General features: G+C 46.4%; 1 protein-coding gene across 2 annotated transcripts in view; it reads right to left on the reverse strand.

Moving 5' to 3' along the window:
- Positions 1–12,189, reverse strand: part of AP2B1 (adaptor related protein complex 2 subunit beta 1) — an 81,183-nt gene that overhangs the window by 8,674 nt on the left and 60,320 nt on the right. For both annotated transcript variants that reach the window (XM_058818012.1, XM_058818010.1), the window contains 2 exons: positions 4,867–4,951; positions 3,846–3,932 (listed from right to left, as the gene is read on the reverse strand). In XM_058818012.1, the coding sequence (XP_058673995.1) occupies positions 3,846–3,932; positions 4,867–4,951 (172 nt within the window). The remainder of the gene's footprint in view (positions 1–3,845; positions 3,933–4,866; positions 4,952–12,189) is intronic.

Genomic DNA, 12,189 nt, shown 5'->3' on the forward strand with positions numbered 1-12,189 from the left:
GGTGACTGTTGCACTGTGACAGCTCTGGATGTACAAGGAACTCACACACTGCTTTTCTGACAGATCAAATCCCAGCCCCCAGCAAATCCCTGTTTCAAGCCTAACTCACTTCAGAGCAGTTCCTGAGCTCACAGCAGCATCCTGGCTGTTTCCTCTCCTCATTTCTTTCAGGTACATCCCAACCTCTTGGTTGCACACACCTGCTGTCATCTCTGTCACATTGCACATCAGCTTCTTCATCACCCACTCTTGTAATTCCCCAGTTCCACTAAGCAGCATTCTTCATTTTCACCTTTATTTCCTTATTTTTCACCTCCTTGATTAGTCCTGCCTCAGTTCAGACACTTTCTAGACAGCCTCAAATGGGTCCATTGCCTGCATCTCCCAAGACTCCTGCCATTCCCTCAGTAAAATCTAAATAGGAAATAAGTTCTGGGAGAGAAAGAAACTCAAATTTCAGTTTGTCCACTGAGGAAGAGCAGCACCCCTTGCTTGACTGCTCTGCAGGGCCTCCAGGATGGCTGCACAGAAATTCAGCCCTGCTCCTCACATAGCACAGATGTGAGAATTCATGAAAGGAAAGGCTGTTTGCAGCTGGGAGGAGGAGAGCTGGGAGAAGGAGGATGGGAGAAGGAAAGCTGGAGAAGAACTGGAGAAGGGGAGCTGGGAAAAGGAGAACTGAGAATAGGAAAGCTGGGAGAAGGAGAGATGGGACAAAGGGAGATGGGAGAAAGGGAGAATGGGAAAAGGAAAGCTGGGAAAAGGAGAGCTGGGAAAAGGAGCGGTGAGAATAGGAAAGCTGGGAGTAGGAAAACTGGGAGGAGAGCTGGGAGAAGGAGAGCTGAGAGAACTGAGAGAAGGAGAGCTGAGAATAGAAAAGCTGGGAGAAAGAGAGCTGAGAGAAGGAGAGCTGGGAGAAGGAGAACAGGAGAAGGAGAACTGAGAATAGAAAAGCTGGGAGAAGGAAAGCTGAGAGAAAGAGAGCTGGGAGAAGGAGAGCTGAGAGAAGGAGAGCTGGGAGAAGGAGAGCTGGGAGAAGAAAAGCTGAGAGAAGGAAAGCAGAAAGGAGGAGAGCTGAGAGAAGGAGAGCTGAGAGAAGAAAAGCTGAGAGAAGAAAAGCTGAGAGAAGAAAAGCTGGGAGAAGGAGAGCTGAGAGAAGGAAAGCTGAGAGAAGGAGAGCTGGGAGAAGGAGAGCAGAGAGAAGGAGAGCTGGGAGAAGGAGAGCCAGGCCCTGAGGGTGCAGGGATCACTCCTGCCCAGCCTCTGCCAGCCCAGCTGCTCCACAGGGCTCTGAGTGGCTGTGGAGCTGTGTGAGGGCCCTGCTCTGGGAGCTGGGTATTTTTAGCTCCAGCTGCACTCACGTCACGGGGCTGAGAGCAGCCAGGCTGAGGCATGAATGGTGTCTCAGCACTCACCACCTGGTGGGTGGGCTCAGGCTGGGCATGAATGACTGAGCCCAGCAGATCCCAGCAGGGAGAACAGCTCACTCCAAGGAGCCAGCAGTGCTCCTGAGCTGTTCCCTGTGCACAAACCCAGCCTCTCCTCAGGTCTGGTGAGGAGCTGCTGGGATCTGCAGAGTTTTGTGCAGCTCTGCCACGAGGGCATTGCAAACCTGCAAAGACACCACAAGCACTGACAGGCCAAACTGAGAGCTTTATTGTGGTTACACATCTCCTGCAGGAGAGCCTTTGGAACAGGAACCAGCCCTTCCTCCACAAGGATCAAGTTCCTAAAGATTTTACATGCAAACTTGCCTTTCTATTTTGGAAGAATGGATAGTCTTTTAAGTCTATTTTCACTGGATTTAAACAATCAAAATTGTGAATCTTGAAAAATTATCACCCTACTGAGGCACGTGGCCTGGCACACACCCTTGCTCTGGTGTAAACTAGAAGATGGGCTCAGCTCCTGCCAGATTTCACCCAGCCTATTCTGCCTCTGCCCTAGTGTCTCACTTGCCATGCTGAGAGAAGCCTGCACCCCTGAGGATGCTGGAATTCCACACTCCATGGGTTTTGGATTTCCCTGATCCTTGTGCAAGCAAGGCTTGGTGCTCTTAGGATGGTCTGAGCTAGAGGAGGTTACTGCCTGTAGGAAATCAAGGTGAGCAGGCTGAGTCAGGGCTGCACTGGTAAAAAAAAATAGAAAATATAGAAAAAATACAAGGGGCTCAGGCAAGCACACAAGATTTCACTGGTTTTCCCTCCTGCAAAGCTCTTGGTCTGCCCCTTGCTCAAACCCAGCTGGTCAAGGAGTGGCAAGAGGGAGGAGGTGAGGGCAGCAGAAACAAAAGCCTCAGTGGAAGTGTCTGGGATCTGTTTATGGGGTGAGATTCACTTTCTGCCAAAGAGGCTGGCAGGTCCTGGCAGGTCCTGAGCACCCCAAGGGATGGGCTGTGCTCTGGAGAGGCTCTGCAGCCACATTCCTGCCTGGGAGAGGCTGCAGATCCCACTGACAGGAACTGCCTGGTGTTCCCTGCTCTCCCTGAGAGCTGGAAATTTGTCCTTCTGAGCATCCCAGGCCTGGCTGAGCAGTCTGGCCCTGAGCTGGCAAACCCTTCTGCAATGGGGAGCATTCTGGCACTCCAAATTTCATAACATCTTCTTCCAGAGGGAGGAGGGGGAGGCCAGGCTGCAGGATTGCCAATCTTCCCAGCCACATCCCCTTCCAGGCAGCACCTCAACACCAAAACGAGCAGCTTCCAGGGCTCTTTATCTCTAATCAGTGCTTCTGATTGGAGATAAAGAGTTCTGGATGCAGCCAGGGCATGGCCAGGGCAGAAGGCAGCAGCAGCTCTGCAGTGCAGGGGGAGAGGCAATGCCAAGCTCAGTGAGGAGCAGAGGGAGGACTGGGGGAGGCACAGAGGTTGTTCTCATTTCAAACCCCACAGTGAAATCAAGTCATAAGGTCCAACAGCTGCTATTTTTCCCCTCCTCTTGCGTGCTCCAGCTTTTGTATTCCAAAATAGTAATAATTATGAGTACAAAGAGACCCATGGTTTCTGTCTGCTATTGAAGCACGAGGGTGTTCATTGTGCAATAGCAGGCATGGGAGAATAAAAAGGTTACAGGGCTGGTAATCAATATGGACACTTCTTTCATCTGTGAAACAGAGCAGCTTTTGGTAGAATCACTTGGCTCCTGTCCAGAACCTCCAGACCAGGAGCAGAGCTGCTGAGCTGGCCCCATTCCACCCTTTTACACTCCCTTATCCTTCAGCAGTAGTAAGGTCACACGTACAAGATGCTCACAGAGGAAACTCTACAGCCAAACAAACTGAACAGGACCAAACATGATGAAAATGCATCAACATCTCAGCTAACACCAGCACACCCCTCCCACCTGGCCTGTCCTCCTCAAACACCCAACACCCTGCAGTGTCTGTAGGGTTAAATCTTGCATGACAGAAAAGAAGAAAGAAGCTGCCAAAAGGTGAAGTGAGTGGCCCAGGGTGATGCAGCAGGGCTGGAACACTTTGATCACAACTCACAGCAGCAGGACAGGGTTGCTGAACAGCCCCAATACCACATTCAGCTCCATTTAAAGAGCAGCTTTGCAGGGAAGCAAAGTATAAAAGGGAAAACAAGAATACAAGGTCCAGAATGAAAGGAAGAAACAGACTGGTCAAATCAAAGACTTGGGATTTTTAGATGTGCTTTTATGGGGACCCAGCAAAAGTTTTTTGACTGAAACAAGCCCTAGGATGCCAGGCTGTGCTATTCAAAGGTGCAATACTTACATCTTCATCAGCCATCAGCTTATTTTACTAAGGTGATATTAATAAGGTGATTTTTAATGGCAATACATCAAAAGTGCTCTCCAGCATGGCAGAATGAAGCCACTCACCAGCATTCAGGTGACAGTCTTTAATCTGGAACTGAAGCTCATTTTCATTTGGAATATCCTTCCATGTTGCAAGGAAGACCTGGCGCTCTAGAAACAAAAAAATCCCCTCAGCACTGTGGGATCCTCACAGGACCCCAGCATTAATTAACACACCACAGAATATTCCAAAGCAGACACACTAAAGGGCTTTTGGGAACTTTTTGCCCTGCTGGGAACAGATTTATTCCTGGATTTACCTCAGTCTCTTTGTAAAAGCAGCAAAGCTTTGATGGATTTTGGCCTCCCCCAAAAGAGGAACAGTTTTTGCCATATGAGCTGTTTACAAGCCAAGAATATGCAGGATTTGACAAGAAAGAAGGAGATCCACATATTTAGGATTATGTTAGTGAAAGCTGCTTTTCTAGCAACTTCCAGCCAATTCAAACAAAACTTTTATAATAAAGGTGACTAGGAATACAAAAATTCCAGTGAAAATGGTGACTAGGAATACAAATAAAGTGTGCAAAAGCTATTTGTGACAGCTGATTCCTGCATGATTACAGCTGCTTGCAAGGTGACATTTGATGTCATTCCTGAACCCAGTGATGCAGTTTCGGAGGAATAAAGGTGACTAGGAATACAATAAAGGTGACTGGGAATACAAATAAAGGTGACTGGGAATACAAAAATTCCAGTGAAAATGGTACAGGCAAAAATCCTAGTCCTAGACTCATTCAAGTGAATCAAAGCATTAAAAAACCCCAAAACTACAAAAAATCCAACCCGAACAAATTAAAAAAAAAAAAAAAAATCAGCTTCAAAGAAAACAGATCCACCTGGCTGAGAGAATGAGAGGAGGGGACTTGGGTTCTGCAGCTGGAGGATAACGGGGACAGGACAACAGGGACAACCAGACCAGACCTGCTGAGATGCAGTGGTTTGAAGGTCAAGGCACAGGTGAAACAGAGCCAGGAGGCACCTGCAGCTCCAGCTGGGCACAGCCTGGCTGCAGGAGGCTCAGCACCCACCCCAAAGCACTCACCCATTTTGCCATCCTCCACGAAAAGCACATTGAGAGGGATGAGGCAGCTGAAGTAAAAGACATCAATGTTGTTTTTCACAGCCACCTGTCACAGAAAAAAACAGGGAGGTTAAAGAGTCTCTCTCAGCTGGAAAAGCAAAGGGATCACACACAGTCTCACCACCCTGGAGTGCTCTCTCTGAGCAGAGGCCAGCTCTGAATGGGATGTACTGAGCTCCTGGGCAGTTTCAGGAAGGACCAGTCCCCTGCTCCATTTTCACTGAAAGCTGCCCAAACTTCTCCTGTGAACCTTTCATTGTGCTGCTTCAGAGCCAGCTCCACTCAGGGGCTCACAGCAGCATCCTGGCTCTTTCCTGCCTCTCCCTCTCCTCATTTCTTTCAGGTACATCCCAACCTTTTGGCTGCACACACCTGCTACCATGTCTGTCACATTGCACATCAGCTTCTTCATCACCCACTCTTGTAATTCCCCAGCTCCAAACCTGTGCAGTATTCTTCATTTTCACCTTCATTTCCTTATTTTTCACTTCCTTGATTACTCCTGTCTCAGTCCAGACACTTTCTAGAAAGCCTCAAATGAGTCCATTGCCTGCATCTTCCTTGCAGCATCTCCCAAGATTCCTGCCTTTCCCTCAGTAAAATCTAAATAGGGAATATGTGCTGGGTATTGATTCCTGGAAGAAGAAAGCCCTGCTAGAGAGCAATCAGGTAAAAAAAAACATCACTTGACAAAAGACTTAATTCTCAGTGTCATTAAACTCCATCAGCCAGGGAGTTTGCCCTTATCTGCTTTGCCTTTATCACACACACTTTGCCATGTTCCCCACTAATCTCTGCTAACAGCCTTCCCAAGGCTGGGACAAGCAGGAGCAAATGGGAGGTCTGAGAGGGGCAGTGTCACAGCACAGCTCAGGAAAAGGCACCTCTGGGCTTTGTTGGGAGGTCTGAGAGATGCAGAGTCACAGCACAGCTCAGGAAAAGGCTCCTCTGGGCTTTATTTCCATGCCTCTCATGCTCTCCCCACGCCAGCCCACACAGTTGGAGGCTGTCATGGGAGCACAGCTCAGCAGACACCTGCCTTTGCCTTGTAAGAAAGACCCAGAATTGAGGTTTTGTGGGGAATTTCAGGAGCCATTTGAACTCCCACTTTGTTTGAAAACCCCCAGAGAGAGTTCTCCAATTTGTCACCCTGAAACACAAACCAGACCGTGCTAAATGCTGAGCCAAAGGAATAAATTTGCTGCTACAAAGATTTATGGCAAGACAAACTTCATTGACATTAATAATTACATATATTGATGTCCTACTGGGAAAATCTATTGTCCTATAAGGGTAATTTTAGAAGGACACCCAAAAATGTTGGTAAAAACCAGATGTGGATAAGGAAGGGAATAAAGCAGTCAGCTGGTCAGATATGCATGCAAGCCAGAGACAAGTGGAAGGAGATCAAGCTCCCAAACAAACTCTTCTGGCAATTGTGAGGTCCCAGAAGTGCAAAGAACTGCAGAAAGGTAAACGTGACAATCTGTGGTGTTTCTACTTTTCAGCCATCACTAAAGGTAGCAGCTTATGTTTAATTCCCCCAGTGCAAACCAGCTTAAGAAGGGATTAGTCTAAAGCCCACTAAAACCACACAAATGATGGTGCAACTGAGGAAAAACCTGGGATTGGTTCCCTGTAACGGGGACTTGTTCCATGCTCTGATTGCTGGCGTCATGCTCACGAGTTGGAGTGCTCAGTGTTTGAACCAGAGGGGTAAAAGCAGATTGGTGGGTGGACTTCAGTGATTCACCACTGCAAAATATGATGGAACACATTGGGTGAGGAGCCAAAAATGCACTTCAGAGTCTGGGAGGGGAGAGCTGGGGGAGGGACAGCAGTGCAGCCATTCCAGATGCTGTGTTTGGATATAAGTCATGGAGATGAGCCAGGAGAGGGGAAATTTAGGCTAAATGTCTGGGAAAACCAACAGTGAGAATTATTAAGCAGCACTAAATTCCTCTGAGGATAAAAGAAGCTCCAGTGCTTGGACTTACAGTTAAAATCAGCCTTGACAATGCTCTCAATAAGAGGAACTGTAGGAAAACAACAAAGCATAGCAGGGACCACACTGCACGACCCAAGATCTTTTCCAAGTCTGATTTAATGATTAATTGCCTTGCCTTAGAACAACAGAGATTACTTAGCTTTTGTAGCTAATTGTTGTTGCCATACAACAGCAGTTTCTTACAAGAGGGGCTGGGAAGCAGCTCCCTCTCTCCAGTCACGGTTCTGGAGGCACACTCCAAATTAATATGCCAGCCCTGTCCCTGCAGTTATAAGGATGCTATAAAAAGGTATCTGCTGACCTGCTTCTCAACTCTGCAGAAACACACTGAGTAAGCTGCTTTGGCTATCTCTGGAGAGCTACCCAATTAAGATGCTCTGAAGTGCAATTTCTTCCCAGTAAAGAAAAATCAAGCCACATGGAAGCCATCCTCCCAAACTGCATCACTGGGTTCAGGAATGACATCACAGTCACCTTGCATGCAGCTGTAATCATGCAGGAATCAGCTGTCACAAATAACTTTTGCACACAGGGTGGAAAAAGCTCTCCTGAACCTACAGCACTGGGACATGAGTGGGGAGCTCCTCAAAATGAGCTTCTGTTCTTCAGCACCACACACTTCCCCCAAACTGGGCTCCACAAGGTCTGGGCCATCAAAAGTGGTACCAGCTTCCCAAGGTCATGATCCACATCAAGAGCACCCAGTGCGCCCTGACAGGCTACAAAAGCAGATCCACAGCAGCACCTGCAAGAAGCTGAGCAGGTAACAACAGTGACTTTCCAAAAAAATCCAGTGCTCCTCAAGTGGGAACATTGTCCTGAGACAGGCAATGACATCTGATGTGACAGCAGGAGCTGAGAAGCCTCTCCAGGTTTGACATGCCTGTAAAGGAACCTCTGCTTGCATTCAATAAATCCTCCAGTCCAGACTAACTTTGCTCATGGCTCTGCTTTAACCTGCTGACCTGGACATGACCTATTAAATCTCTAGCTAGACCTTTAGCTTCAGACATTTCAGAGTTGAAACAGGAGCATTTTTAATAAAAATGGCTTTCCATTTGTGATCTTTTAGAGAGGGGAAAAAAAATATTAGTACCTTGTGAATTAAGTCAAGCAGCCTACAAAGCTCTGAGGGATAGAAGTCAAAAGGTGGCAGATTTTTGTGTGATGCTTGACTGTTGAAAAGGTGTGAGCCCACTAAAAATTGGCTCAGGGTTACAAATCACTGATGTCCTGCTCATGATCTGACTAGAGGAAGCAGCACCTCTAGAAATAAGCCCTGGAATATATTTGCTCACCTTCCAGCATGAACACCCTTCTGAAGAGCTTTCCTGCAGTCCAGCCCTCTGACAGCCCAGACATGGTATTTTGGGGAAGAAGCACCTCATAGGAACAATGTCAAGTTATTTTCTTCAGTAGTGTAGGTTTCTGATGCTTTAAATCTCAGACTTGAGCAACAGAACTGACTTTGAAAGTCAAGTCTGAAAGCAACACAGATGCTTTCCATCAGCAGCAAGTACACAACATACCCACTTGGAATCCCATTAGCACCTACACTAAATTAAGGATTGACTTAAGTTGGGTTTTGCTTTAGAGCCTGGTAACAGCCAAACTGTTAAGGCAAGAACAAATCTCCTCTGCAGAGCCTTTTTTTACCTCACCAGGTCATGGCTTGCTCTGTGACAGTCTGCTGCTCTGCCCCCAGGGAAAGCTGAACCCCCACTTCATTTTGTGTGACAGGAAGGGTGTGATGGTGTTCACAGGGGTCTGAGGATGAGGGAGGAGATGAGGATCTGACTCCATGTTTCAGAAGGCTTGATTTATTATTTTATTATATATATTATATTAAAACTATATTAAAAGAATAGAAAAAAGGATTTCATCAGAAAGCTGGCTAAGAATAGAAAAGGAAGAATGATAACAAAAGCTTGTGTCTTGGACAGAGAGTCTAAGCCAGCTGTGATTGGCCATTAATTAGAAACAACCACATGAGACCAATCACAGATGCACCTGTTGCATTCCACAGCAGCAGATAATCAATGTTTGCATTTTGTTCCTGAGGCCTCTCAGCTTCTCAGGAGGAAAAATCCTAAGGAAAGGATTTTTCATAAAAGATGTCTGTGACAGGAAGGGCTCTCAGGATCCCAGGGGTGCCTGCAGCCACAGGTTTGTGCTCTGTGCCTCTGTCTGTGCTCTCCCCACAGGGCTGAGCCTGGAGCTGTGCAGGCACAGCAAGGGTTACATCAATGTCAGGGAACACAGAGTTACTGGGAGGGTTGTGCTCTCCCGTGCCTTACTGCACTTCAAGTTCAAAATGTACAATTTATAAATGTGCTGCACCATGTGGCAGACGTGCTCTTAACCTCCAAACCAACAGCTTTCCACAGCTGAGTGAGGAACTGGCCACAGATGCCAAGCTGTGATCCAAGTCCTTAATTCAGAGTGTTCCCAGGAGGGTTCTTTGCTGAAATAAGACTCTCACAAGCAGAGACTGTTGAAGAATAACCCAGGCAACAAACCCAAGCAGCATCTTTCCCATCCAGCTACCCACAGGTGTTGTGTGGTGGCTGGCCAGGGATTCTCACCCACGGGCAGATATTGTGTCATTTATCAAGCAGGCTCTGGAGAGTGAACATCTGCTGGCTGGAATTGCTGCTCACAACGATTCCCACAGAGAGCTGGATGTGTGAAATCTGTCTGCAGGTTCTGAGTGCTGTGTTTGTGACCTGAGCTCCATTAACAGCTCTGATGAATGAGTGCTCCAGCAGTTCTGCACTGCCAGACACGGGAACGTGGAGGAGCACAGGTGATGAGTTACAGCAGGAAGGACAAGCATCATCCACTGCATCAGCAACACTGATATTTCCTCAGTGAAGCAGCTGCACTGTCACCCTGGTTTTTTAAGATTTTCTAAGCCTTCTGATGCTGAAATTCTTGTAGTGAACTTTCTCACACACATTCTGTAAATAACTCCTTGTTTTGCATTCCTTTATGGAGGAGGAGAAAGTTGATGGAGCGTTGGTCTGTCCAGTGTCATTGGAGAGGTGGCACTGTCACTCTCCAATCCACTGTCACTCTTGGAACACTATAAATGTTGAAGTCAGAAAATAAACTTCCCTTTTTTTCCTTCACCTTAAGAACAGTGGTGTATGTTTGTGTTCTTTCGTGTCCTATAGTGACACTGCACCTTCCTCCTCTGTCTCTATAAAAAGGTTTTGCCAAACTCATTTCAAGCAACAAAAGTATCTTGCACATGACTTCTGTGTTTCCAAGTGCCTCTCCTCGGGGAGAAATGCAGATGGCAGATCTTTCCCTTTCCACACTCAAATAATTTTACTGAATTAAATAAAAAAAAAGCAGTTTGAAACATTCCAGATCATCCACTGCATTAACAACACTGATATTTCCTCAGTGAAGAAGCTGCACCTTCCTCTGTCTCTATAAAAAGGTTTTGCCAAACTCATTTCAAGCAGCAACAGTATCCTGCACATGACTTCTGCGTTTCCAAGTGTCCCTCCTCAGGAGAAATGCAGCTGGCAGACCTTTCCTTTCCACACTCAGATAATTTTACTGAATTAAATAAAAAAAAAGCAGTTTGAAACATTCCAGCTTTTTTCAGCTTCATGCTCTGTAGCTGCAGCAAGCAGGGCTGGCAGCTGCCAGCAGGATGTGACACACTGATGGTGCATTCACCCAGGAGAGTGGCTCCAGCCTCAGGCAGACTTGCTGCTGCTCCAGGAGTGCCTACAGCTCCTTTTCACCTGCATTGTCTCCTGCAAGGGGCTATTATCTCACAGAAGAGATGATCAGATTTGTGCCATGACAGGCCAGGCCTGAGCTCAAATTCTGGCTGCAGGTTGGCTCCACTTCACCCATTTCCAGGATCAGGGGAGCAATTCTTGTGTGCTCCAATGGGTATTCCAATTTCACAGCATTTCCTAGCTGTTAAAAAGCCAATTATTAGGAACAGTGATTCTCTTTAACATAGAAAAGCTTTCAGCCCAGGCATTTTCTAATTCCAAATTTGACTTGAAGAACTATCTGGAAAGACTTAACATTCCCACCAGTGCAAATCCCTGTTTTAGGAGGGAATAGCTAAAGGTCTCACACACGTGGTGCCAAGGAAACCTCACCCAGCTGGCAGGGCCCACGTCACCAGCAGTGTCACCACTGCTTTGGTTGTGAAAAGGCAACACTGAACAACTCCCAGAGGTGTCTCCATGGCCATCAAACACCCAGGAAGGTCAACAGAGCCTCTCACAGACCTTTGGGCAAGGGCTTGTTGTTATTTCTTGGTGCCATAAGCACTAGGCAGCCCCAAAAATGCAGACAAGGCACTGCAAAAGTGTCCCCCACCAAAATTAGAAGCAAACAAATATCTAAGTCAGATTTTCTGACTTAGGCACACTCCAAAGGCAGCTTTTTAATCTGACAGAAGTGAAAAAGATGAAGCAGAGAGCAGGGATTGGGGTTTGTTCAGCCCTACAGTGCTGTGTCCAGCCCAGCTTTGCCCTCTGGATAAATCTCTGCTTGACTGGGGGTTAAAGCTGAGCCAACAAGTCATGGAAATGATCAGGATTATTTTGGGATGCAGGGGAGAAGCCTGGCATTCAGTATCACAAGATGCAAGGTGACTAGCAAACACAAGACTCTTCAGCTATATTTTACCTAAGTAAGCCTCTGAAAATATTTCAGCCCTCTTCATCTTCTTGCCAAAATGTCTTTTTTGTTACCTTGTCAAATATTTTAGTTTCTCTCCATGATTACAAATGTCAAGATTAAGTGAGCTGTGTTGGGTGAAAGATTAGAAATGGTAATAAAAATAACCTGAACAAGACATGAATTCATTACTTCTGAAACAGTTGCCTAAGGAATGTACAACTAGTCTTTGAAGTGTATAATTAACATGACAAAAAGTTGAAAGCTATCAGTTTGGTTACTTCAGGACTTATTTTTCTTGTTACTAAAAACAAAAAACTCCCACCAGAATAGGAGATGAACATAAGGTCCTCAGGTTCAAACCAGCCCTACATCTACTTCAATGTTCCCTAGCCGAGGAAAAAAAAAACACATTAAGTAAATTCAACCTGATGAGTGTTTTGGTTCTTCAATGACTACAGGGACATTTGGATTCTCTACTCCTATATTATGCTGTAAATTGTTCCCTAAGTAGGTCACCAAGGCGATTTCTAAACGTTCCAAGACAAATCCTTTCTACATGAACCCACAAAACAAAACCAGAGTCTTGGCTGTCAGGGCATTGATAGATCTCCATC

Source organism: Ammospiza caudacuta, chromosome 20, assembly GCF_027887145.1.
Source record: "Ammospiza caudacuta isolate bAmmCau1 chromosome 20, bAmmCau1.pri, whole genome shotgun sequence".
NCBI classification, from domain to species: Eukaryota; Metazoa; Chordata; class Aves; order Passeriformes; family Passerellidae; genus Ammospiza; species Ammospiza caudacuta.